Raw genomic sequence first — 27,645 nt, 5'->3', positions numbered from 1 at the left:
ACAAGTATCGGGACACCCCCATCCATAAGTATTGGGGCACCCCCACCCACAAGTATCGGGGCACCCCCATCCACAAGTATCGGGGCACCCCCACCCACAAGTATCGGGGCACCCCCACCCACAAGTATCGGGACACCCCCAGCCACAAGTATCGGGACACCCCCACCCACAAGCATCGGGACACCCCCCACCCACAAAATTCGAGGAACACCACCCACAAGCATTAGGGTGACCCCTCAACACACAAGCATCGCCCCCCCCACCTTTCTGGGAGAGGTCCTCGTTATGTCACGGGCAAGTTGTGGGGAAAAATCAGGAAATGAGATCTTGCCGGCGACAATTTCATTTCCCGACTCACGAGATTCTGGGCCCTGTTTCTCGTTTACACTGACGGCTAACACGGGCTCAAAATCACCCCCAATACTTCAGTGCCCTCTCATTCTTAATATTTACACCATCAGGAGCAGTTTCTTCCTGCCTACTCTATCCAGAGCCCTCATGATTTTGAGCACCTCTATCAAATCTCCTTTGTCTTCTCTTCTCCATGAAGAACAGCCCCAGCTTCTCCAACCTGTCAACATAACTGACGTTTCATTTCCATGCAACCCTTCTTCTGAGTCCTTTCCAAACCCTCTCTAATGCCCTTGTGTCCTTCCTAAAGAGCAGTGCGCGGAAATGGACACAATACTCCAGTTGAGGCCAAACCAGTGTTTAATGCAGATTTATCATAACTTTCTTGCTTTTGAACTCCATGCCCCTAGTTATAAAGCTTCGGATCCCACATGCTTGATTAACCACCTTTGCAATCTGCCCTGCAGCCTTCAATGATTTGAGCACATATATCCCCCAGGTCCCTCTGCTCCTGCATCAGTTTAAAACTGTACCCTTTTTATTATATTGTCTCTCTACATTCTTCCAACCAAACTGAATCACTTCTTGCATTAAATTTTATCGATCAGGGACTGGTTTAGCACACTGGGCTAAATCGCTGGCTTTTAATCAGACCAAGGCAGACCAGCAGCATGGTTCGATTCCTGTACCAGCCTCCCCGAACAGGCGCCGGAATGTGGCGACTAGGGGCTTTCCACAGTAACTTCATTGAAGCCTACTCGTGACAATAAGCGATTTTCATTTCATTTCATTTGTCAGCTTGTTCCTGTCTTCTTGAAATTCATCACTGGTTCTCCGCACAGTTCCAAATACAAGTTCCCACAAGTTTTGTGTCAGCCGCAAGTTTTAGAAATTGTGCCTCGCAACCCAGTCTAGTTCATTAATATAGATGATGGGGCTTCCGGTGATGGTCATGTGCTGAGCGAACGCTCAAAAGGTGTCTCTCCACTGAAGAACGAGAAAATAGACACTTTTGGCCTATTTAACCCACCAAAATTGGACAAAAATTTGCTTCCCCTGTACAACATACAGATAAAGAAGGGATGCTGGGTAGCAGTAGCTCCAGAAGCTGCAAAGAGGCCAAAAGCAGCAGCAGAGCACAGGGGAAACGTAGCGAGCGGATCGGCGGACCCACGTGGCGGAGGGGTCCACAGCCACACCTGAGAGAGAGGACCAACGAGCTGCAAAACAAGCTCCCCCTCGTCGGAGGGTGGATGGAAGACGTTCCTCATGAGGGAACTGAAGCAGCTGAAAGATAGAGATCAAGAGTGAGATCAAGGCAGTGGTCATGGTGGCGGTCACAGGAGCGCTGACCGCCAAACAGATGGCCCCCAACAAGGTAGAAAGGAGATTGGAGGCTGAAAGAAACATGATCAAGGACCAAGCTTTGTTGGGCCAGAGCGACAGGATTGTCACCCTGGAAACGGAAATAACGAGGTTTGTGGCAACTCTTGGAACCTGAAAGGAATGATTGAGGACCAGGAGAACCGGGCGAGGCGCCAGAATCTTAGGATAATGTGCCTGCCAGAGGGCAGGGACCCGGCAGACTACTTGGGAAATCTGGTGGGGAGGGATCGCTTCCCCGACCCACCGGAGATCAACAGGGCCCATAGGTCGTTCCAGCCAAAACCCATGGCTGGGGAGCAGCCGAGGCCGATCATTGCCAAATTACATCGGTGCCAGGACCGGGAAAGAACCTTGTGTTGTGCCAGGCAAAAGAAGGCCTGCAACTGGGATGGACACCAGATCAGGATATGCCAAGACATTGGGGCAGACCAGGCAGAGCGGCGGGCAGAATTCAATAAAGCGAAGACTGCCCTGTACAGGAGCGAAGTGAAGTTTAGGATGCAGTACCCAGCCTGACTTTGGGTCACGTACCAGTGCATGGAGCATTATTTCACAACTCCTGCAGATGCAGATGGGTTCATCCAAAAGAACATGCTGGGTAAACAGCAACAGGGGGGATCTTGAAGCAGACACTTGAGATGCGGAAAATGTTAAAGGATAATTTGCGCGGGAATTTACCGCCTCGTTCTGAACCTGGGAACCAGATCATAGGAAGGAGGGCACAGGCAACAGAGTGCAGGAATGGATGAGGAGGAGGTAGAGGGGGAAGAAAAGCAGCGGGAAAAAGAGGGGGTTAGGTTGACCCCAGGAGGGGGGCCACTACACTAGCGGAAAAGGTAGCGCCAGGAGGTACAAGTGAGGGGAGAGCCACTCGCGGCACATCTCCCACCGGGGAGGGAGTGCCTGGCGTCGGAGGGGGGGGCGGGGGGAGCACACCACCAATGGGGGATAACTAGGGGGGTAAATGGGGAGAGGAAAACAGCGGGGGTGCCAACAGTAGGGAAGGGGGAGTAGGGGAAGGGGAGAGAGGCAGAACCACAGGGGGAACAAAGTGACAAGGGGGGAGGGCTCTCGGTTGACAACAACAGACCACACGAGGTAACAAGGAATAAAATGGCACTGCAACAGCCACTTTGGAGGGACCCCAAACAAAGGGAAACTCTGGAGTGCAGGGGCTCACCCACATGGCATACACATAATTGGCGGCCATTTTGGGTGACCTCTGGACAAAGGGAAACCCCGAAGCACAGCAGCCCGGCCTCATGGTGAGCACAGTGACCATGTCCATCTTGGTTAGCCCCCTAACAAAGGGAAACCCCTGAGTGCAGGGGCGCATTCACAAGGTAGGTGTGATTGATCCCGCAGGAGGGAGGGACAAAAACCCCCCATCAGATCAGTCACCTGGAATGTCAGGGAAGTCAATGGCCCAGTGAAAAGATCCAGGGTCTTCGTCCACCTGAAAAGTAGGAAAGCCAACACAGTCTTCCTCCCAGAGACACCTGAGGGAGGAGAACTGACTGCGGGTAAGGAAGGGATGGGTGGGACAGACCTACCATTCATGCTATGGTACAAGAGCTCGGGGGGGTAGCCATACCGCTTCATAAGAGGACAGCATTTAGCGTGATGAGGATGGTTACAGACCCAGGAGGATGGTAGTCATGGTCAGCGGTGTCCTGGAAGGGGCACCAGTGGTCCTTGTTAATGTGTACGCTTCCAATTGGGACGAAATGGAGTTTATAAAAACTCCGTAAATTGGGGGGGGGGTGGGCGACGTTAACTGTGTACAGGACCCAGGGACGGACAGATCAAATCCCAAAATGAGGAAGACATCAAACATGGCAAAAGAGCGAGGTGCGTTTATGGAGCATATGGGGCAGTGGACCCATGAAAGTTCACGCATCCAGGGGAGAAGGAGTTTTCATTCTTCTTGCAGATACACAGGGTTTACACCCGTGTTGACTTAGTTGTAGTGGGGAAAGCGGTATTTCCAGGGATAGTAAGAGCGGAATACTCCGTGATTGTAATCTCCGGCCACGCACCCACACTACATGGATGTGTGTTTGGACACGGGCTGTGCCCAATGGCCTCCGTGGAGGTTGGATATGGCCCTCCTGGCCGATGAGGCCATCTGCGAGAAAATATCACAGACCATAGATGGTATATTACCAACAACCAGAATGGGGAGGTCTCACCCTCCATGTTCTGGGAGGCGCTGAAGACTGTGATCAGAGGCGGGATTATTTCACACAAAGCACACAGGGACAGGGAAGAGAGGGCGGCTAGGAAACAACTGGTCGACTCCCTACTGGAGGTAGACAGACGATACTCAGAAGTCCCAATCATAGAGCTACTGGCTGAGAGGAAACAGCTGCAAATGGACTTGAACCTGCTATCCACCAGGAAAGCGGTGTACCAACTCCCCCAGACACGGGTGCCTTTTCAGAACACGGAGAAAAAGCCTGCTCACCAGTTGAGAAAATAGGAACCCTACGAGAGAAATAGCGCAGTTTTGGGATAACAACGGCAGATTGGTAGCCATGCCGGAAAAGGTCAACTAAGCATTCGAGGTCTTCTACTGGGGGAGCACGCACCCCTCGATGGTGACATGGGGGGAGGGACTGTGGGGACCTGGACAGGCAACCACTGGAGGAGGCACTCACCCCCCTGGACAAAACAGGGGAAAAGTGGGGGGAAGAACTTGGGATAGAAGTAGGGGGGGACTCTGGATTGAAGCACTGAACAGGGCAAACTCCACCTCCATATAAGACCATAAGACCATAAGGCAGAGGAGCGGGAGTAAGGCCATTCAGCCCATCGAGTCCACTCCACCATTCAATCATGGCTGATTTCAACTCCATTTACCCGCTCTCTCTCCATAGCCCTTAATTCCTCGAGAAATCAAGAATTTATCAACTTCTGTCTTCAGCAAGGCTGAGCCTAGTGCAGCTAAAGGGTATTCACAGAATGCACCTAACTAGAACCAGATTGAGCAGGTTCTTTCTGGAGGTGGTGGACATATTGGACCGATGCCAGGGAGGCCCGGCCAACCACGCCCACTGTTCTGGGCCTGCCCCAGACTTATTGGATTTTGGACAGCCTTCTTTGAGGCAATGTTCAAGGTTGTGGGGGTGAGGGTGGAGCCCTGCCCGAAAGCGGCAGTCTTCGGGGTCTCAGAACAGCGAGAACTCTTTATGGGGAGGGGTGCCGACGCTCTTGCCTTTGCCTCCCTAATCGCCCACCGGAGAATCGTGCTCAGCTGGCGGTCAGCAGCACCACCCAAAGCTGCAGACTGGCTGTCCGACCTGTCAGAATTTCTCCACTTGGGGAAAATCAATTTTGCCACCTGAGGATCGCAAAAGGGCTTCCACAAGATGTGGAAGCCATTCACTAACTTGTTCCAGGACCTGCTTGAAGCCAACAGCCAACAGAGCGGAGGGGAGGGGACTCCACAGAGGTCAACAAAAATGCCAAAAACTAAAACCCAATAAAAACAATTATTAAAAATAATTATTATAAATTATGAAAATCAGTACCCTGGAAACCCCCACAGTATACCTTCCTCCAGTTCAAAAAGACAGTCATTCATCGCTACTCTCAGTTTCTTGTTACTCAGCTAATTTTGTATCCATGCCGCTATTGTCCCTTTTATTCAGCTCTAACTTTGCTGACATGCCTATTATGTGACACTTTATCAAAAGCTTTTTAGAAATCCATGTATGCCTCATCATCCACATCAGCATCATCGGCCCTCTCTCATCAAACAAACTCAAGCAAATTAGTTAAATCCAATTTGTCCTGACAAAATCCATGCTAGCTTTCCTGAATTAATCCAGATTTATTTAAGTCAGTGTTCTTCAAACTTTTTTTCCGGGGACCCATTTATACCAACCGGCCAACCTTCAGGACCCAACCCGGCCGACCTTTGGGACCCACGCCGGCCGATTTTCGCGACCCACACCGGCCGATCTTCGCAGCCCATGCCGGCCGACCTTCGCGACCCACGCCGGCTGACCTGCGCGACCCACCATTTTCTCTTCCCTTGTTTGCTGCTGACAAAAATGGAGGAAATGGTTTTGGGTCCCTTCGGCCCTCGTATACGCTCCTCCAATGGAACCTGTTGGATGAAGGTGAAGCCTTCCGGTGTCGGAAAGTATGGAGTCTCCATCTGTCCAAAGTTCTGCATTTTCTTCCTGTGCGATTTGATGAAATAAATCCCCCCCCCCCCCACCGAACTTGTAAAAAAAAATGAATAAAATAAATGAAAAAAATAAAAATTAAATGAATAAAATAAATGATTAAAATGAATAAACCCCCCCCGAACTTGTAACACAAAAAGCTGCAACCGTTTCAAAACAAAGTGGCCGCACTGTGCATGCATGCCCGATCATCGTTTTATTCACGTTTGCGGCCACTTTGAAGGCCGCTTGCAGCCGGCGTTATTAACAGCCAGCTGCTGCGGGTGTTGCGTGCAGATTTGTGCAATCGGGAGCTCCGCGACGAACGGCTCCGTGACCCTCCTGACACCCGCCCGCGACCCACCAGCTGGTCGCACCCCCGGGTTTGACAATGCCTAATTTAAGTGACTGTTACTTTTTTCCCCCCAAAGTATCCTTTTTTAAATAAATTTTGAGTGCCCAATTATTTTTTTTCAATTAAGGGGCAATTGAGGTGGCCAATCCACCTACCCTGCACGTCTTTGGGTTGTGGGGTGAGACCCACGCAGCCACAGGGAGAATGTGCAAACTCCACAAGGTCAGTGACCCGGGGCTGGGATCAAACCCGGGTCCTCAGCGCCATAGGCTGCTGACCACTGTTCTAACCACTGCTCCACCCTGCCGCCCTTCCTTTACAAAAACTTTCTCACCACAAGGTTACACTAACCAGGCTGTAGTTTATTTTTAATCTTTCTTGAACAAAGGTGTAACTTTTGGGTGCAACAACCAGCCTGACTTGCAGTCACATCCTCCTGTCCTTTATCATTGACCAATTCACTTAACCTAAGCAGTGTGACTGCCTTCTGGAACATGTCCAGGTAACTCTCTCTCTCTCTCTCTCTCCCTGATGCCCCGCAATGTCTGCAGCTCAGAATCCAGCTAAACAAATCCGAGCTGCCGTTCCCAGACATTCAGTGTAGATGTGGTTGTCAGAGATTGCTGTGCTGTCCAGAAGCTCCCATTCACTGCTGTTTTGGCACACCATCTGCCCTGCCATGTCTATCTTACCATCTTCTTTATTGATTGATTAGTTAAGTACTTTTTTGGGGGTGCTTGTTGAGACAGTGTCGAGGGAGGTTTACTCTGTATATAATCTGTGCTCCACCTCCCCTGGGAGCGTTTGCATGAACAGTATAAATGTTTTACTATTTATTTAACGTGCTGCACCTGCATTGAGTTTGTTTGAGGGGACAGTGTAGAGGGAGTTTAACTCATCATCTAACCCTATCCTTTCATGCCTGAATCCATTATTAAGGACTTTATCGCGGAACATTTAGAAAGCAGTGGCAGGATCAGTCAGAGTCAGCATGGATTTATGAATGGAAAATCATGCTTGACAAATCTGTTGGAATTCTTTGAAGAGGTAACCAGTACAGTCGACAAGGGAGAGCCAGTCGATGTGGTATATTTGGACTTTCAGAAGGCGTTTGACAAAGTCCCGCATAAGAGATTATTGTGCAAAATTAAAGCATCTGGGATTGGGGGAAATGTATAGAGGTGGATAGAAAAATGATTGGCAGAGAGGAAACAAAGAGTAGGGATTAATGGGTCCTTTTCAAATTGGCAGGCAGTAACTAGTGGGGTACCACAGGGATCGGTGATGGGACCCCAGCTATTCACAATATATATTAATGATCTGGATGAGGGAACAAAATGTAACATCTCAAAGTTTGCAGATGATACCAAATTAGGTGGGAGGGTGAATTGTGACGAGGATGCAGGGATCCTACAGCAAGATCTGGACAGGTTGGGCGAGTGGGCAAACCAATGGCAGATGCGGTATAATTTGGATAAGTGTGAGGTTATTCATTTTGGAAGCAAAAACAGGAAGGCAGATTACTACCTGAATGGTTGTAAATTGGGAGAGGGGAGTGTGCAGTGGGACCTGGGTGTCCTTGTGCACCATTCGCTGAAGGTAAGCATGCAGGTGCAGCAGGCGGTAAAGAAGGCTAACGGTATAGAAGCAGGGATGTGTTGCTGCAAATGTACAGTGCCTTGTTGAGGCCACACTTGGAGTATTGTGTGCAGTTTTGGTCGCCTTCTCTGAGGAAGGATGTTCTTGCTCTCGAGGGAGTGCAGCAAAGGTTTACCAGACTGATTCCAGGGATGGCGGGACTGTCATATGAGGAGAGATTGACTAGGTTAGGATTGTTCTCGCTGGAGTTCAGAAGAATGAGGGGGGATCTCATAGAGACTTACAAAATTCTAACAGGACTATGCAGGGTAGATGCAAGGAAGATGTTATCAATGATGGGTGTGTCCAGAATCAGGGGTCACAGCCTGAGGATTCAGGGTAAACCATTTTGGACAGAGATAAGGAGACATTTCTTCACACAAAGAGTGGTGAGTCTGTGGAAGTCATTACCATAGGAAGTAGTTGATGCTAAAACTTTGAATGTATTCAAGAGGCGGCTGGATAGAGCACTTGGGGAGAATGGGATCAAAGGCTTTGGGGAGAAAGCAGGATTAGGCTATTGAGTTGGATGATCAGCCATGATCATGATGAATGGCGGAGTAGGCTCGAAGGGCCAAAAGGCCTCCTCCTGCTCCAATCTACTATGTATCTATGTATGCCAACTCTGAGAACTTGAAATAGAAAGAGTTCCATTCCTCAGCACTGACTTTCTTTCTTTTAAATGTATTTTATTACAAACATGTATCAAAACAGGTTACAGCAAATAAACACCCCGGGAAACATACCTCCCAACAATCAACTATTTGTCAGATTTTTCCCCATTTTCACGCCCCCTCCCCCCCCACCATCCCCTCCACCCCCCCCCCCCCCCCCCCCCCACCCCCACCCACCCTGCGATGAACAGCTCCTCAAACAAGGTCACAAACATCCAACACCTTTTCTCAAAAACCCCTGCAGGGCCCCTTAACTCATTCTTTATCTTCTCCAATCGGAGGAAGTCGTACAGGTCACCCAACCAAGCTACTACACCCAGTGGCGATGCCGACTGCCACTCCAGTAAAATCCGCCGCCGTGCAATCAGAGAGGCGAAGGCCAAGACATCGGCCTTCCTCCTCTCCATGAACTCCAGCCTCTCTGAAACCCCAAATATCGCCATCAAAGGGTCCGGGTCCAACTCCTCCTCCGTTATCCTGGCTAAGACCATGAACACTCCCGCCCAAAATGTAACCAATTTTTTGCAACACCAAAACATGTGCGCGTGATTCGCTGCCCCCGCCCCCACCTCTCACACTCATCTGCTACCCCCTGAAAGAACCCACTCATTCTCACCTGAGTCATATGCACCCTGTGCACCACCTTGAACTGTATCAGGCTCATCCTTGCACAAGGGGAGGTCCCGTTTACCCTACGCAGTGCCTCAATCCATACTCCCCAATTGATCTCCTTTCCCAACTCCCGCACTGACTTTCCTCACCTTGATGAGTTCCAGAAAAGCTTTAAATGTAGTAACTGTTGGAAACGGTTTCCATTCTGGGCTATCACAGGTTAAGCACATTGCCAGGCCTGCTGCTTAACTGACTTAATTAGAACAGGTTGAAGGCATCAAGGTGCCAAAAGCTTTGGCTGCACCAGTTGGTGTTAACTGGCATTAGATGAATGTTTAATCAGATTTTCAGTGTTATGCTAAGTGAGGTTTCAGTGATTTTTCGCACCATAATCTATCTCTGTTGCATGTGTTATATTTTTCTTTGAATCTGGCATTAAATGAGGGTGAAGGGAGGCGGTGAATGATTCACATTAGTTCTGAGGCCACTGAAGATACAGTTTAATGTTGTGGTCGTCACTCTTGTTGTATCACGCTTGTTGTGTTATTCTTTGTCCTCACCAGCAGGAGGTGCTGACCAAAATTAGACACTGGCCCCATGAAGTGTCTCACTCGCCCATTTTCCACACCAGCCAACATGCCGTTTCTCTTGATTGACTGTGACAATTTTGTGACAGTTGGCAGCACCTTCTCAAGGGAAATTAGGGATGGACAATAAATGCTGGCCTAGACAGTGACACCCATGTCATATCAACGGATTTTTTTTTTTTAATTCGGAACTGGGGGGAATTTGATACAAAATCACCTGACTGTAGCTCCTCACTGCAAGCAGATGGAGGAGACTTTCATTTGTTACACTGGGCCGGGCTTGAGCCAAAAGGCCAGTGTCCAACCATCTCACCATCGACTGCTGAAGACAGTCTATTAGCAAGAATGTTAAAGCGCATCCATACAACATGGAAAATGGCCACACCAGCATCATTCAACAGTGACTAGACTCTAAAGCGGGATCCTCAGATCCTTATTTGGCTTGTGCAGAGAACAAACGTATTCTATTACATATTTCAAATGTCTGACATTAAAATCTCTCTGTTTATGTAAGTACAGAACGTATTCGTAATTCCCAGGCCCATATGTGCCTTATATACCAAATAGCAGCAAAATGAAAGCTATTTCAAACATGCAATGAAACAAGGCAGTGTGAGAATGCTTATTAAAGATTAGGAATGATACAGTCAGCACAAGGCGCTTGAGATGGAGTGAAGTTACTGAGTGACAGTGTGAGGGAGCTGGATTAACTTCAGTAGATACAGTCAATATAATTTTAAATTCTATGCAGATGACTATGAGATGTGCAATGTTTAAACACCGAAGGACCAGTTTTCAAATCTTGACAATAACCTAATAAATATTTAACTTATAAATCTGTAACAGTAAAGTCACCAATCTTAAGTACCCATTGTGAAGCTGGGCTCAAAAGGGATCTGGGTCAAAAATTATTGAAACTCTATCTCCAATCTGCCGTCCCTTTGCTTGTTGCCCATTGGTTGGAGTGAATTTACCCCGTGAGTACATGAGCATTAGAAGTGATTCACCGTTGTCTGATCTTCTGAATGCAAATGACTAACAGCTGCTGGATTTCTGTGTGACTATTGAGTATGTGGAGCGAAGCACATAATAAGAAATGCATAGAGGCAGCAAGCTCTGCAATGCATGAATGCCACCTTTAGTTAAGTGAATGTAAGGTGATCCCTCAAAGTTTTGCACATTTTGGGTTGAATTCAATAAAACACTGTGGAAACAGAAATAGAAGAGCAGTGTGACACCTGACAGGTCATTGTCTTCCATACCCAACTTGCAACATGACACCAATACAAAAGCAAAATACTGGATGTTGGAAATCTGAATAAGAAAGAAAAACAGCTGGAAATGCTCCGCAGGCTAGGCAGCATCTGTGGAGAGAACAAGATTCTCATGAAAGGTCATTGACCAGAAATGATAACTCTGTTCCTCTCTATAGGTGCTGCCTGACCTGCAGAGAATTTCCAGCATTTTTTGTTTTTGTTGCAACGTCACATTCTCCATAACCACCCTTTGTCTCTCTTTCGTTCATCAATACCTCTGTGGTCAGTTCTCCTCTGGAACTTACACAGAAACAAAAGACTCCGGACTCTGAATATCTGAAAATGCTAGACATATTCATCAAGTCTGGCAGCATCTGTGGAGAGAGAAACAGAGTTAACGGGCGGGATTCTCCGTTGCCCGACGATCAGGCGGGGAATGGGCTCCGACGCTGAAATCGGGGCCGGCGCCGGTTTGACGACGGTCAGCCATGCTCCGCCCCCTCGCAAATGGTTTCTTTGCGTCACGCGCCGCACGCCATTGCAACGCCGTTAGCACACCATCGGCTCCCGCAATGCTCCGTCCTCGATGGGCCGAGTTCCGACGGCACTGGACATGGATGGTCTCAGCCGTGCGGGACGGACTGTCCAGCGCCGACACACTCGGCCAGCATCTGTGCCGCTGGCTGGGGGGGCTTCCAAGAGGGCTGGGCGGACGATTGGGGGGGTGGTCAGGTGGTGGGCTGTGGGGTCACGGATGGCGGGTCGGGTCGGCGTACGGCCGGCGCCATGTTGTATGGCATGACCGCTGCAGATCATCAGCTGTACACTTGCGCGGCCAGGAAGCTGCCCATTCTCCAGCCGTTTTCAGCGCGGGAGCGGGGGTTTCACCTGGCGCCTGCGTCAGCCCCTCACTGGTCCCGGAATCGGTGAGGGGTCGGCGCAGATTTTTTGGTTGTAAAAGACCACACATGCACCGCTGGCGCTGGCACTTAGCTGCTGAAACGGAGAATCCAACCCAACATCACAGATTTGAAAACATTAACTCTGTCTCTCTCCACAGATGCTGCCAAACCTGCTGCGTATTTCCAGCATTTGCTGTGCACCTCTCTGAAGCATTGCTCGATCATGAACCTGGTCGCACACGGCATGGGCATCATTGTAGCGGGTCTCCACATTGGTGTGTGGCCTCCAGATAGGCATCATCAGCCATGACCGCAGTGGATAACCCCTGTTGCCTAGGAGCCAAACCCCAGGCATGAATCATCGGGTGTGCCAGGATGAGCTACACACTGCATGGGTTTTGGGTGCTGACGTGCATGGTGTCCCTTTGATGGTCACACACCAGCTGAATGTTCATAGAGTGGAACCCCTTTTGGTTTGTGTAGAGCGGCTTGTCATCTGCAGCTGCTTGTAGGGAGACGTGCATCCTGTCGTTCACCCCCTGGCATCCCGCCGATGGAGGTGAATCCCGCAACCCAGGCATCCTGATGAGCTCGGTCCATATTGAAATGGATGTATTGTACTGACGAGACTATCGGGCCCCCATGATGGCATGGATGCACTTGCCGGTCGCGGCAATGGCAGTCCGTGCCTGGGCACCATTCCAGTCCCATGAAGGATCACCCCAGCCCTAAGGCCCTTCCCCCTGTCACCCCCTCATCAGCCTCCTCTCTCTCCCTCACCAGTCACTGTACCACTTTCACCATTTTTAAAAGCGCAAGTGAACCTTGCCGTCGGGAATATCCCCCAGTGGAGGCAGTGAATCGCGGAGGCCCCGGAGAATACTGGCTGAGGCCTACTAATGACATGCCAACGGTGTTTACTGAGCGTGTGGATTGAAACACGTTGACGTCGCCTTTGAGGCACCGGGAATTGCAATTCGGCCTGAAAGCGGCGCCTGCCACGATTCCGGTGTCAAAACCGATTCTTCGCCCAATCGCGTTTCCCGACTCCGGTGTCAGCCCATAATCCCACCCATGGTATTCTTTCTCTCCCTCAGCCTTCCATGCCCAATACAATCTAATTTTGAAAACTAAAATGAGGGCTCACTGAGTCAATCAATTCTCCTGCCTGTGGATCCTGTCCTCCGCTTTATGGACCAGGCTGATAATTCTGCCCATTCTCTCACAAGGTCAGTGTCGCTATCCCAGTATTCGGAATGGTAGAGACATTCCGCAATTTAAACCATAGTACGTGGAGCATCAATAGAGGACTTTTGCAACCACTGTGGTTTCTGGGCTTGTTCCACCTCCATAGCTGCAGGAGAAAATAAGACTTACAAAGGTCACATCCAATGCTGACTGTGAAGGGAGTGATGAAAATTAAAAAGAGAAAGTAGAAAATGGAAAATGTAATATTCCCTGAACAACCTGTGGCTCCTGTGATGTGTTATAACCAAACACATTTGATCAGCATTATTTAATTTAATATTTTTTTCAAATTCTCACTTTACATAACACAAAATAACAGAAAAGAATAAGATACACACATAAAACTCCCAAAACATAAACTAACCCCATACACAGCCCAACTCCTCCCACCTTCCCATCACTCCCTCCCTCCCCTCAGCAACTAATGGTGACCAATTCCTTGAAGTACACAATAAACGGCTGCCATCTCCTCAATTGCCCCCCTCACAATGTACTTGACTTTCTCAAGGTATAGGGACTCCATCAGATCCCCCAGCCACACTGGGCGGAGACAGAGGCCTCCACCCGAGCAGTACTCACCTCCAGGCAATCAACAAGGCGAAGGCCAGTACATCGACCCTCACGCCCGTCTGTAGCTCCGGCGAGCCTGGCACCCCAAATACCAGCATGCAACTGTGCCTCAAATGTGCTCTTCAGCTGAGACTTACCTGAAGTTCACTGCTCTATAGCCAACTGACGTCCATTAAAGCCATGGAAACCGTACACCAGAGATGGAATATTCTTGTTATGCAGCAGCACTGAAGAGATTTGAGATGCTAAAACTGTTGCCACTTGATCAAAGACAGCTAAGGGGATTTAGTAGCGGTCATTAAATATTGAATCTTGCTCTTCACCTTTAGAGCTTGAATTCTTCACTTATGTTTTTTGGTTTTTAAAAAATCTTTTGAGACTTGCTTAAATTGCTCAAGTAACCTCTCTCTACACTGTTTCTCCAAAATGAGTTAATTAAGCACATAATTAAATATAAAATGGGAAGAGAGAGATTCAGTGACCTGTCTCTCATGATGTGCCATTCCAGCTACCGTACAGTGCTAGTCAAGAGAAGATATTTTCATTTTGCCCATCCATGCCCTTACAGCTATCAACCACAATAAACACGTGAAAGAAACATGACGGACAGAATAAGGGGTGAGTTATTTCTAGAAAGTTCTATTTTTGTGATCTCTTGAATGATACTGTTTTCCTTTAACCAGAGCTTGCAATGACCTCGCAACTAGGCCCAAGTCACCATGACAACAAGTTGCATTTTCTATGTGTCTGAAAGCTATCATAGTTTTCTATTACTGTTTGCTGTGGACTTCCTAATAACAATAAAAAGTGCCTTTCACGCCCTTGAAATATCTCACAGCACTTTCAGTCAATAAATTATCTGAATCTTCTCTCTTTTCATAGTGATTCACCAATCCAGAAGCTGGAGGATGAGTGACTGATGGTGATAGTTATGTCTTGTTTTTCTGGACCATAGGTATCTGGATAGCTGAATGAAATCACAGTCTAAGAGTCAGGAAGGGTAACCTGACCACTCAAGAGATCAGGAAGGATCAAACCAACCCATCAATTGGAACAATCACAATTGTAATTATATAGCACCAATAATGCAGTAAAATATCCCACAGTGCTTATCGGATAAAACATGACCCTAAACCACTTAGGACAAGTGATCAAAAGCTTAGTCAAATAAGTAGGTTTTAAGCATCATCTTAAAGGAAGAGGGAGAATCAGAGAGAATTATGCGGGATGTCCCAAACTTCGACCTTGACAGACTCCAATGGTGGGGTGAAGGATATGGGGCATTGAGCAAGAAGCCAGAGTTGGAGGAATGCAAAGATCTTGGGCAGATGTTGGCCTGAAGGAGGTTACTGTGATGTGGAGCAGTAAAGCAATCGGACTAATTGAAAACAATGAGAATTTAAAAATCTCTATCCCTCTCTATTCTCTGTGAGAGCTCCCTCCTTTTTCTCTTAATCTCTGTCTATCTGCCTATTCCATTATTTTCTGTCTCAAAAACCCCCTCCCCCACTCTCTGACTCTCTTCTGTTTTATCTCTCACTCTTAGTTTCAGTAAGGCATATGTTGGACCCCAGACATGTGGAGCCAAACCATGGGAAAAATGGAAGTTTGGTGGTAATGTTACTGAACTAGCACTACAGAAGCCCAGGAAATGCTCTGGGGGACATGGGTTCGAATCCCATCGTGGAATTTAAATTCAATTGATAATTCTGGAAGTGAAAGCTAGACTAGGTAATGGTGACTGGGAAAACTGGTTCACCAATGTCCATGATGGGAGGAAATCTCTCACTCTTGTCTGGTCTGGCCTACATAGTCGACTCTTTTAACTGCCCTATGAAATGGCCTAGTAAGCCACCCATGGGCAATTTGAGATGGGTAACAAATGCTGCCCTTGCCAGTGATACCCACATCCCAGGAAAGAATAAAATAAATTAAACCCAAGTTAAGGCACTGACTATGAGGTCGATCCCAGGGATGTGGGATGATTATGGCTTTCGAGTGTCACAGGTCAGAAGCTGGGATCACAACGCTGTCTTAAAGTGAAGATGGGTATAACTTCACTCCTTCACATGCAGGGTTTGCGAGGGCACGTTCTGCATTCAAACAGAGGCCTGGGAACATATCTCTTCCTCATTTGGCAGGATGCAGACCGTATTGTGCAGGATCGAAGAAACTAAAAGGAGTGGGGACGGAATTTGCAGGTCTCTGGTCATCGAACCATCCAGTGTAGAACGAGGCCTACTGTGAAAGAGCAGTCAATTAGCCCCATTGCCCTGCCGATTCTGCAAAACCCTCTGAAAGTTGGGCGAGATTCTCTGGCCTCCCAGCTGCGTGTTTCTCGGAGGCGCGCTGTTTGCTGGTTGCGGGACTCTCTGATCCCACCATTGTCAATGGGAATTCCCACTGAAGCCACCTCGCGCCGCTGGGAAACCTGCGGACGGGGATGTGCTGTATAAACGGCTGGAGAATTCCGGTCCTTGCCTTTTAGTATTGATTCTATTCCCTTTTGAAAGCTACTGTTGAATCTGTTTTCACACTTTCAAGCCCAGCATTCCAGATCATTACCATTTGCTGCCTTCAAAACTTCTTCCCATTTCCCTACAGATTATTCTTCCAATTATCTTACATCAGTGTCCGCCAGTTACCCGTTCTCCTGTCACTGGAAACAGTCCCTATTTATATTAAAACCTTTCAAAATTTAAGACACTTTAATCAAATCTTCCATGAAGCTTGTGTTCGAAGGAGAAGCTTAGCGTTTCTAGTCTTCCCATACATACATGTGTCCTTTGATAGATTATGTTAACAATGCAAAACTCATGATATGCTGCTTCCCTCCCAACGCAGTAAAAAAAAGGAAAATTTTTCCACCATATAAATGATATATTTGAAAAAAAATGAACGGGGAAAATGTCTGCTTGAAATTTCACAACCATTTGGTTTAAATACTAAGAGAGTGATGTTGATCTTTCTCATCAATAAGAGGCATCTCCTCTGGCGACCAGGAAGGGCCCGATAGGTGTCAATTCCCTCAAGCTCCCTTTTTTAATTTAAACATGAGGAAAAGGCGGGTGGGGTAGTTGCAAAGATATGACACCACTTTAGATAAAAGTGGGGACATTACAACACTGACAATATACACAACATTTGAAGCTCCCAGCACACAGATTATTCTTAATGCGTCTCTCTTGCCAGTGACATGGATTTGCATTGATCTTTCGGGACTGTGAAGCAGAGTGAGTGAAGAAAGTGCTGGAGTGGGGTTTCAACAACTTCAATAACAGCAGCATGTTCCTCACACATCAGCTGCCAATGGAATGGATGCGGGCGGGATGGTGTGTGACATCACCCCCTTGGCTGCCCCTGCGTCCCATCTGGGCAATCCAGACCCCCCATACTCTGAACACACCCGCTGTCCACAATATGGGGCTTGGTACTGTTTCATTCACCAATGCCTGGAAAGTAAAGGGTGATTTCCTTTCAAGTGGATCGAACTGTCTCTTTGCACTCACGGCGAAATCTCCCCAGCACCCCCACATTGAAAGGGGAGTGTAATGTTTCTCTAACAGATTAGGCTCGGAATTATGGCTCATGACATGCACGGTACTTGCTGAGCGCAGAGCGGAACACACATTGCATAATTGCCAATGTTACTGTGTTAAAACTGAGACCAGGATTTGTATTGGATGCAGTATGAGTGCGTTTAAATTAAGCTTCGGGCTTGATTTGATACATAATTAAGTCAACTGTGCAGAGCCAAAACATTTTAACCCATTAGACGCCGGTGGGATGGAGCATGGATATATTCTGGGGGAGGTAGAGCTGGAAATCAGGACGATTCTCTCTCATTGAGGTCCCCCCTCTCCAGAATGTGTGCCCTCGGAGTTGCCCCTTACCTGTACCACTCCAGCCCTTTCTCATAGTGCCTGTCGAAGAAGTGCGGTTCCACCCCGACAGCCCTGACGTCCGGGTGCACCCGGATGGCCTCCAGCAGTGCCCGGGTGCCCCCCTTCTTCACCCCGATGATGATCGCCTGGGGCAGCCTCTGCAGCCCGAAGTCCGGGGTGCTGTTAGTCCGGCTCAGCTCCTCGTCCGTGGTGCTGGATTCCTGCGCCTCTCTCTCCAGCCAGCTCTGCACCGTGTACACCTCGGGCGGGCTGTCCCTCCAGTCGCTGCTCGTGCCAGCCACCTCCCCCGGGGCTGGCTCCGAGCTGCCCCTGGGGCTGGGGCTGACCCAATCCCTGGCAGTGGTCGGGCGCTCGCCAACCCTGTCCTGCTTCTGCTCGGTGACCAGCGGCCGGGATTGGTACAGGGAGCTGGTGTCGTGCAAGGGAAATTGGATGGAGGTGTAGCAACTCATCAAAGTGTAGCAGACATAGGTGAGAGAGAGAGAAATAGTGAACGCAAAGAGCAGCCGCTGAGATACTTTATATGGATGGACTGATGGGCTGGTCCAGAAAGCCATTTCTCACAGCAATGCTGTTCAAAGGACAGTTGAGAGACATCTTCTCACTCCAAATGTTGCATGAACCTTTGCAATGAACTGTCCCCATCTAATCCTGATGGAAGCGAAAGGAGCAACGATTTATTTTACTGCAAGGCACCTTCTATCCGGAGCGCACCAATTCTCCAAAGCAAATGTCCATTGCATCCCCGAGCCTGTCCCCTTCTCAGCCTCCGGCTCTTTATTCCAGATTTGGAGATTTTTTCCTTACGAATGGCAGTGTTGAGTCGGACTGTTCTCGCCCCGGTTGCATTGCTAAGAGTCCATCTGCAAACAGCAGCCCCCAATCCGTCACTGAACAGGGGATGTCTCCTCCAGATCACATAGACAGGAAGGCTCCGCATTCAGCTCCCCCCCCCCCCCCCCGCCCCCCGGTAAAGCGACAACCATCGCCAGCAAATCCTGCCAATCCTTCCCTCCAGCTCACTCAGCAGTGCCCGAGCGCTCAGTCCCCTCAGCACCCACAGGGCAGGTGAGCGGCGGCTGCAGCTCCCCGTCAGCAGCACTCTCCAGCAAAGTGCAGTGTAGCCTGGCAGCCCTCCCCCTGCCCACCTCCAGACCCCTCCCCCAGACACCTCCCCATGCCCACTCCCAGACCCCTCCCCCTGCCCACCCCCTGACCCCTCCCCCTGCCCTCCCCCAGACCCCTCCCCCTGCCCTCCCCCAGACCCCTCCCCCTTGCCCACTCCCAGACCCCTCCCCTGCCCTCCCCAGACCCCTCCCCTACCCTACCCTCCCCAGGCACCTCCCCATGCCCACCCCCAGACCCCTCCCCCTGCCCTCCCCCAGTCCTCCCCCAGACCCCTCCCCCTGCCCTCCCCCAGACACCTCCCCATGCCCACCCCCAGACCCCTCCCCCTGCCCTCCCCCAGACCCTCCCCCTGTCCTCCCCCAGACCCCTCCCCCTGCCCTCCCCAGACCCCTCCCCCTGCCCACTCCCAGACCCCTCCCCAGACCCCTCCCCTACCCTCCCCAGACCCCTCCCCTGCCCAACCCCTGACCCCTCCCCTACCCTCCCCCAGACCCCTCCCCTTGCCCACTCCCAGACCCCTCCCCTGCCCTCCCCAGACCTCTCCCCTACCCTCCCCCAGACCCTCCACTGCCCTCCCCAGACCCCTCCCCCCTGTCCTCCGCCAGACCCCTCCCCCTGCCCTCCCCCAGACCCCTACCCTCCCCCAGACCCCTACCCTCCCCCAGACCCCTCCCCCTGCCCTCCCCAGACCCCTCCCCCTGCCCTCCCCAGACCCCTCCCCCTGCCCACCTCCAGACCCCTCCCCTGCCCTCCCCTCCCCCAGACCCCTCCCCCTGCCCTCCCTGAGACCCTCCCCTGCCCACCCCCAGACCCCTCCCCTGCCCTCCCCCAGACCCCTCCCCCTGCCCTCCCTGAGACCCCTCCCCATGCCCTCCCCCCAAACCCCTCCCTTTCCCTCCACCAGACCCCTCCTCCCAGACCCCTCCCTTTCCCTCCACCAGACCCCTCCCCCAGACCCCTCCCGAAGCCCTCCTCCCAGACCACTCCCCCTGCGATTCCCCCCATGCCCTCCTCCCAGACCTGTCCCCCTGCCCTCCACACAGACCTTTCCCCCGGCCCTCTCCAGACCCCTCCCTCTGCCCTCCCCACAGACACCTCCCTTTCCCTCCACTAGACCCCTCCCCTGCCCACCTCCCAGACTTGTCTACTTGCCCTCCCTTGTCCCCTCCCCCTGCCCTCCTCCTCCCCTGCCCTCCTCCCAGACCCCTCCACCTGCCCTCACCCAGACTCCTCCCCCTGCACCCCCCAGACCCCTCCCCTTGCCCTTCTGCCCGACCCTTCTCCCTGCCCTCCCTAGGCCACTCCCCGCCCCCTGCCCTCCTACCCGGACTCTCTCCCTGCCCCCCCCAAGACCTCTCCCCAGACCCCTCCCTCTGCCCTCCCCGCAGACACTTCCCTTTCCCTCCACCAGACCCCTCCCCTGCCCACCTTCCAGACTTGTCTACTTGCCCTCCCTTGTCCCCTAACCTGCCCTCCTCCTCCCCTGCCCTCCTCCCAGACCCCTCCACCTGCCCTCACCCAGACTCCTCCCCCTGTCCTCCCCAGACCCCTCCCCTTTCCCTTCTCCCCAACCCTTCTCCCTGCCCTTCTCCCAGACCCCCCCTGCCCTCCCCAGACCACTCCCCATCCCCTGCCCTCCTACCCGGACTCTCCCCCTGTACTCCTCCAGACCCCTCCTCCTCCTACCCTCCCCCAGACCTCTCCCCCTGCCTCCCCCAGACCCCTGCCCTGCCCTCTTCCTCCCCCGCCCTCATCTCCAGATCCCTCCCTCTGCCCACCTCACCCTGCCCTTGTCCTCAGACCTCCTCCCCAGACCCCTCCTCCTGCCCTCTTCCCCAGGCCCCTCCTCCTCCTGCCCTCCTCCCCAGACAACTCCTCCTCCTGCCCTCCTTCCCCGGCTCTCCTCCCCAGACCCCTCCTCCTCCTGCTCTCCTCCCCAGACCCCTCCTCCTCCTGCCTTCCACTCCAGACAACTCCTCCACCTGCCCTCCTTCCCCTGCTCTCCTGCACAGACCCCTCCTTCCCCTGCTCTCCTCCCCAGACCCCCTCCTCCTGCCCTCCTCCACAGACCCCTCCTCATCCTCCATCCTCCCCAGATCCCTTCACCCCAGGACCCTCCTCCTCCTGTCCTCCTGCTACAACAGCCTCCATTGACCCCTCTTCCCCAGACCCCTCTTCCCCAGACCCCTCCTCCCCAAACCCCTCCTCCGACTGTCCTCCTCCACAGACTCCTCCTCCTGACCTCCTACTCCTGCTCTCCTCCCCAATTTCCCTCCTGCCCTCCTCCCCAGATCCCTTCTCCCCAGACCCACCCTGTTCCCCCCTCCTCCCCTGGCCCCTTCTCCTCCTCCCCTCCACCCCAGATCCACCTTGTTCCCCCCGCCTCCCCAGACCCCTCCTCCCCAAACCCCCTCCTGCTCTTGTTCCTTTCTCCAGACCCCTCCTCCCCAGACCCCTCCTCCCAATACTCTCCTCCCCAAACCCCCTCTTCCTTCTCCACCTGCCATCCTCCCCAGACCCCTCCTCTTCCTGCCCTCTTCCCCAGACCCCCCTCCTCCTTCACAGCAGCACGCTCGTACAGTGGTTAGCACAATTGCTTCACAGCTCCAGGGTCCCAGGTTCAATTCCCGGCTTGGGTCACTGTCTGTGCAGAGTCTGCACGTTCTCCCTGAATGTGCGTCGATTTCCTCCAGGTGCTCCGGTTTCCTCCCACAATAATAATAATACGAATAATCACTTATCGTCATAAGTAGACTTCAATGAAGTTACTGTGAAAAGCCCCTAGGCTTACAGGCCAAAGATGTGCAGGTTAGGTGGATTGGCCATGCTAAATTACCCTTAGTGTCCAAATTTCCCTTTGTGTTGGGTGGGGTTGCTGGGTTAAGGGGATAAGGTGGAGGTGTGGGCTTGGGTAGGATGCCCTTTCCAAGAGCCGATGCAGACTCAATGGGCCGAATGGCCTCCTTCTGCACTGTAAATTCTGTGATTCTCCTCCTGCCCTCCTCCCCAGATCCCTCCTCCCCAGACCCCTCTTCCTCCTGCTCTCTTCCCCAGACCCCTCTTCCTCCTGCTCTCTTCCCCAGACCCCTCTTCCTCCTGCTCTCTTCCCCAGACCCCTCTTCCTCCTGCTCTCTTCCCCAGAGCCCACCTCCACCCCCTCCTCCCCAGATCCCTCCTCCCCAGACCCACCCTGTTCCACCTTCCTCCCCAGACCTCTCTCCCTGCTCTCCTCCCCAGATCCCTCCTCCCTGCTCTCCTCTCCAGACCCCTCCTCCTACTGCCCTCTCCCCAGACACCTCCTACTCCACCCTCCTACCCAGACCCTCCTCCTCCCTGCTCTCCTCCCCAGACCCCCTACTCTCTCCCCTCTTCTACATCCCCATCTCTCCCGATGCCTCCTACTCTCACATCTCCTCCTTGTATCCTCATCCCCTCACATCCCTCCTCCCCACTTGCTCTTCTCCCCTTTCTCCTCTTCCCTTCTTCCTTCCCTTCTCTTGCCCTCTTCTCCTCTGCCCAATACCACCTTCCCTCCCCTCCTCCCCCTCCCCTCCTACTCATCCCTCCTCCCTTTATTTTTCTCCCCTTTTTCTTTGACCACCTCACCTTCCCTCCTGTTTCCCCTCTTTTCACCCCTTTCCCCTTCCCCTTTACCACCTTTCTTCCATCCCACCCCTCGCCATCCTCCCCTTCTACTGCTGCCTCCCCTCCTGGCTCCACCCCCTGCACTCGCTTATCATCCCCCCCAACCTTCCCCCTCCCATATCTCTCTCCCTTTTCACCTTCTCCTCTTTCACACTTCCTCCCCCCTCTCCCCATCCCTCTCCCCTCTCTCCCTCCCCTCCCCTTCCCCCTCCTTCCCCACCCATCTCTTCTCCCCCTCTCCACATCTCCTCTCCTCTTTTGATCTCCCCCTCCAAATTCTGCCTCCCTCTCATCCACTGCTTTCTAACCTCTCCCGTCATATCTTTCTCATTCCCTTTCCCATCTCCTTTCCCCCCTCTCCCTTCCCCTCATCTCCTCTCCCTAATTCTCCCCTTCTTTCACCCACCTCATCTTCCACTATCCCCCTCTCCTTCCCCTTCTCACTCCTTCCTTCCCTCCCCCTATCTCCTCTCCCTGTACATAATTTCTCCCCATCCTCACCCTCTCTTCCACATTTCTCTCCCACTATCCCCTCACCTCCTACCCAAAACCCCTTTCCCCTCCCTTCTCTCCACCCCAATCGATCTCCCTGATGTACGATCAATCACTATTGTAGCGAGATTGTAATCCAATTGAAGGCTTTAATGAACAAGTAGTTGCTCCGGTACAGAATGACTGCTGTGGGTGAAACACAGACTCTTATGCTCCGCCTGCTGGGCGGAACCAGCAGGCAGGTTCTGCCACTCATACTACAGTATAAGGTACATCCCACCTAGGTACCGCGGTACCCCTAATATAGCCTATCACACACCCCTTCTCTCCTTGACCCCAATTCCTCCCTACCCTTCTCTCCTCCTTTTCCCCTCCTCTATCCTGCTGCCCCCACGCCCACTGTCCTTCATACCTCCCACTCTCCTCCTCCCATTCCCTTCACACCTCCTCCCACTTTCATAACCCTTCCCCCCCCACTTCCTTCTCTTTCAAGCTGCTCTCCTCCCCATCCTTCTAAACCCATTCCCCCTTCCCTCCCTCAATAAAAATATTCCCAATAATCTTCGAGAAACTAGAGGAGAGGAACGCATAAATATTCTCAATAACATGCGAGAAACTAAACGAAGCAGGAATACTCCCAATATTCTTGAAAACGTTTGTGCCTTCCTGTAGTTTTGCGAGGATTATTGGGAATATTCTTGTTTTCCTGTCATTTTTCTCCCTGAGATTGATGAGAATATTCCTGCTTTCCTGTAGTTACTCTCGTTCCCGCTGCCCTGCAGTTGTTGGGACTTTCCGCTCTGCCAGCTGACAGATCTCTCCGTCTTGCAGCTTTACGTCTCTTTGTTAGTTTACTTTGCTCGCATCAGTAAAGTTTGCTCACTTGTTTCTTCAACATGTAACAATCCTTTAAATCAGGGCCTTGTGGACCAGATCTAAAAAAATACATATTAACTGATGAATGATGAGGAATAGTTCAATTGCTCATCTGTTTTAGATTTTTGCACACATATCGGTAATTCACAAACACTTTCGGCCATGTAGCTGAGAAATGCTCTCTAACAGGCGGCTCGGTGGCGCAGTGGGTTAGCACTGCGGCCTCACGGCGCCGAGGTCCCAGGTTCGATCCCGGCTCTGGGTCACTGTCCGTGTGGAGTTTGCACATTCTCCCCGTGTTTGCGTGGGTTTCGCCCCCACAACCCAGAAGATGTGCAGGCTAGGTGGATTGGCCTGGCTAAATTGCCACATAATTGGAAAAAATTAATTGGGTACTCTAAATTTATAACAAAAAAGAAATGTTTTCTGACGGTAAATGTTAATTATCGTCTTACATCCTTCGGAAGGAAAGGGACTAAAAGCTTAAATGCTGCAATAATTTGGGAAATCCATGTTAAATCTTTTTGAATCTCTGAAAGGTTTGCTTATATAAAGTTATATTTGGGTAGCTGATGTGGGATTAGACAATTGGCAGGCCGAAATCCTCAATTTGTGTTTAGAAATGTAAAGTTTGCGGCGATAAATCCAGCTAAATGTTGTGCTGATACCAGACTGGTCCCAAACTGCAGCCTCATAGGCAAGGAATGGATTGAAAACAATCAACAATGGAGACCCACATTAATCTCCATCTGCTCTTTTCTCACTCTGCATCCTCTCATCATGTTTCCATTCCCTCTCCCCTCTTGCTTGTCTTCCCCTTTTTCTCTTCTTAATGTTTAGATTTTTCCTTTTCTTTATTTGTTTTTTTCTCTAACCTCTTGCTATATTGGTTCACTCACGTCCTCCCCCCCCCCCTTCTTTTTCAACCATATTCTTCACTCTCCCTCAATGACTCTTATCTCCTCTTTATTTGTTTTTTTCTCTAACCTCTTGCTATATTGGTTCACTCACGTCCTCCCCCCCCCCCTTCTTTTTCAACCATATTCTTCACTCTCCCTCAATGACTCTTATCTCCTTTCTCTATGTCTCGCTCCCTCATTTATTTTACATTATATTACATTTTAGGTTATTTCTGTAGTAAGATAAAATTGAAAGACGGCGTATTTGTATAATGTTTGCTGTGGATTTCCCTGGCCAGCATGTTTTTCTATATTTATATTTGCTTTATCACTGCAATGGAGACTCGATGCCCGTATTGCTTTTCTACCTTCAACAATTTCCAGTAATCCTGGGGCTGGGGACTGCCACTGAAAGTGGGGGTAAAAGGGTTTAGACTGCAGATGTCTACAGAGTAGTTGCTCCTGGAATAAGTGGCGTAGTTTGTAAATATAGGTAGAGAGGTGTAATCTCAATGGGCGCTATTCTCCCCCCCCTCCCCATGCCGGGTGGGAGAATCGCCAGGGCGCCGCGCGAATCCTGCCACACCGCTCCGACCCCCGCACGCGATTCTCCCACCCCCTGGAAACCAGCGGCGCGCGATTCGCACCGGGCCGCTCGGAGAACCGCCGAGCGGCTGCTATGACACGACAGGTTCCCAACGGCGCCGTCCATCCCTGGTCGCTGCTGGCGGGAACTCTGCGGGAACACTGGGGGGGGGGGGGGGGTTGACCTGTGGGGGAGGGAGGGGGGCTTCTTCACCGGTGTGGCCTCCGATGGGGTCTGGCCCGCGATCGCGGCCCACCGAACGGCGGGCCGGCCTCTCCCCCCCCCCGGGCCTACCTCCTTCCGCGCGCGGCCCCAGAGCACCGTCGCCATGTTGGTGAGGGGCCGGCGTGCGTAAGACATTCCCCGCGCAGGATTGGGCTGCCCGACGGAGCATGCGCGGGTTGGCGCGGTGCCCATTTGGCGCCACGTAAGGATGCTGGAGCGGCGTGAACTGCTCCAGCGCCATGCTCGCCCCCTGTGGGGGTCAGAATAGGTCGTGCCCGTTGTTCCCGCTGTTGTGAAACGCGACGCCGTTCACAACGGTGCGAACACTTGACTTTCATATCGGAGAATTGCCCCAATGATCTTCATGAGTATGCAACATTTAATCCGTCTATAGTGACCAGTGTTTGACTCTATGTCCGAAGATTCACTCAGTTTGGGGTATAGGCGTGGAATGTAGTTTCTGGACTGTAACTCGCTGGGACGCAGGCTACACCACATAGCTCCAACATCCCAACCAATACAGTTCAGTGTGGTTCCTGATCTGCAGCTCCTGTATTCTCTATCCTTTTCCTCTCTTTTGCATTCTGATTCCTTGTCCTCGTCTTCTCTCTTTCCCACTCTCACTATTTGCTTTTTTCTCACATATACCCAGTCTTTTTTCTGTCTCAATTTTCTTCTCTTTCCCTCTTTACTTTTCCTCCCCCCCTCTCCTTTTCTTCACTCTGACTCCTCTCTCTCCTTTCTCTCACCCCCTCTCTCCCTCAGCTTTTCCCCGTGTCTATTTTCTCTTTTCCCACTCTCCTTTCTTTCCCATTGTCCTCCCATTCTCATTCCTGCCTTTGGTCAACGGATTCGAGTGAAGCAAAAAAAAAAAAGACTAGATGAACAGAAAGCACCAGCAGGATAAATCTCTTGAAAACAATATTTAAAGAAAACTAGATGTTACCACTTGTAAAAAAAAAGGCTGTTTGCTGCCCTCACCTGGACATCATGAACATTTAATATTGCCAAACTTAAAGGGAACCTTGAACAGCTCCTTTAAGAAAAATTAAATTCTTTCATCGAGCTCTTCAGGGAGCTGAATGAAACACATGTCTCGATGGGCAGGAATCAGGGGCAAAATTCTCCCCCAACGGCGCGATGTCCGCCGACTGGCGCCAAAGACGGCGCCAATCAGACGGGCATCGTGCCGGCCCAAAGGTGCGGAATGCTCCGCATCTTTGGCGGCCTAGCCCCGACATTGAGGGGCTAGGCCGACGCCGGAGGGATTTCCGCCCCGCCAGCTGGCGGAAATGGCATTTGTTGCCCCGCCAGCTGGCACGGAAATGCGGTGCATGCGCGGGAGCGTCAGCGGCCGCTGAAAGTTTCCCGCGCATGCGCAGTGGGGAGAGTCTCTTCCGCCTCCACCATGGTGGAGGCCGTTGTGGAGGCGGAAGGGAAAGAGTGCCCCCATGGCACAGGCCCGCCCGCGGATCGGTGGGCCCCGATCGCAGGCCAGGCCACCGTGGGGGCAACCCCCGGGGTCAGATCGCCCCGCGCCCCCCCCCCCAGGACCCCGGAGCCCGCCCACGCCGCCTGGTCCCGCCGGTAAATACCAGGTTTGATTTACGCCGGCGGGACAGGCAATTTCTGGGCGGGACTTCGGCCCATTCGGGCCGGAGAATTGAACGGGGGGGTCCCGCCAACCGGCGCGGCCCGATTCCCGCCCCGCCCAATCTCCGGTACCGGAGACTTCGGGGGGGGGGGCGGGGGCGGGATTCACGGCGGCCAACAGCCATTCTCCGACCCGGCGGGGGGTCGGAGAATGGCGCCCCTGACCTGGAAATAGGTGTCTCGCCCACTTCCACTTCTGCCATTGTCTTCCGCCATAAAACATGGCAATGATTCAATTAATGGCTGATGGGTGGGTTTCCAATTTGAGTGTCATTTTCCCGCAAAATTGAAGAAGGAGGGTGAGATGTCGAGCTCCAGGATTTGCAGGCTGTGATCCAGAGGAGGTCACAGCCACTAATTTAAAAGGCATTTGACGTGGCGATAGTGTCAAGTGCACATGACTTTTTCTGGAGCTGGAAGGGAGCAGGAATTTCTGGACTTTAGCAAGATTTACTAGCATCGGCTCAAGTTTTATTAAACTG

The 27,645-nt window shown here is 51.6% G+C and overlaps 1 protein-coding gene across 1 annotated transcript in view; it reads right to left on the bottom strand.

Annotated features, from left to right (window-relative positions):
- Positions 1–18,757, bottom strand: part of LOC140394205 (heparan sulfate glucosamine 3-O-sulfotransferase 4-like) — a 278,726-nt gene extending 259,969 nt beyond the window's left edge. Inside the window, exon 1 of the mRNA XM_072481191.1 lies at positions 17,648–18,757. Coding sequence (XP_072337292.1) covers positions 17,648–18,216 — 569 coding nt within the window. The 5' untranslated portion in view covers positions 18,217–18,757. The remainder of the gene's footprint in view (positions 1–17,647) is intronic.
- Positions 18,758–27,645: the final 8,888 nt, after the last annotated feature.

The sequence above is a fragment of the Scyliorhinus torazame genome, chromosome 17 (genome assembly GCF_047496885.1).
Source record: "Scyliorhinus torazame isolate Kashiwa2021f chromosome 17, sScyTor2.1, whole genome shotgun sequence".
Lineage (NCBI taxonomy): Eukaryota > Metazoa > Chordata > Chondrichthyes > Carcharhiniformes > Scyliorhinidae > Scyliorhinus > Scyliorhinus torazame.
Note: the sequence above shows the minus strand (reverse complement) of the source record. Positions and strands in the feature narration are given on the sequence as shown.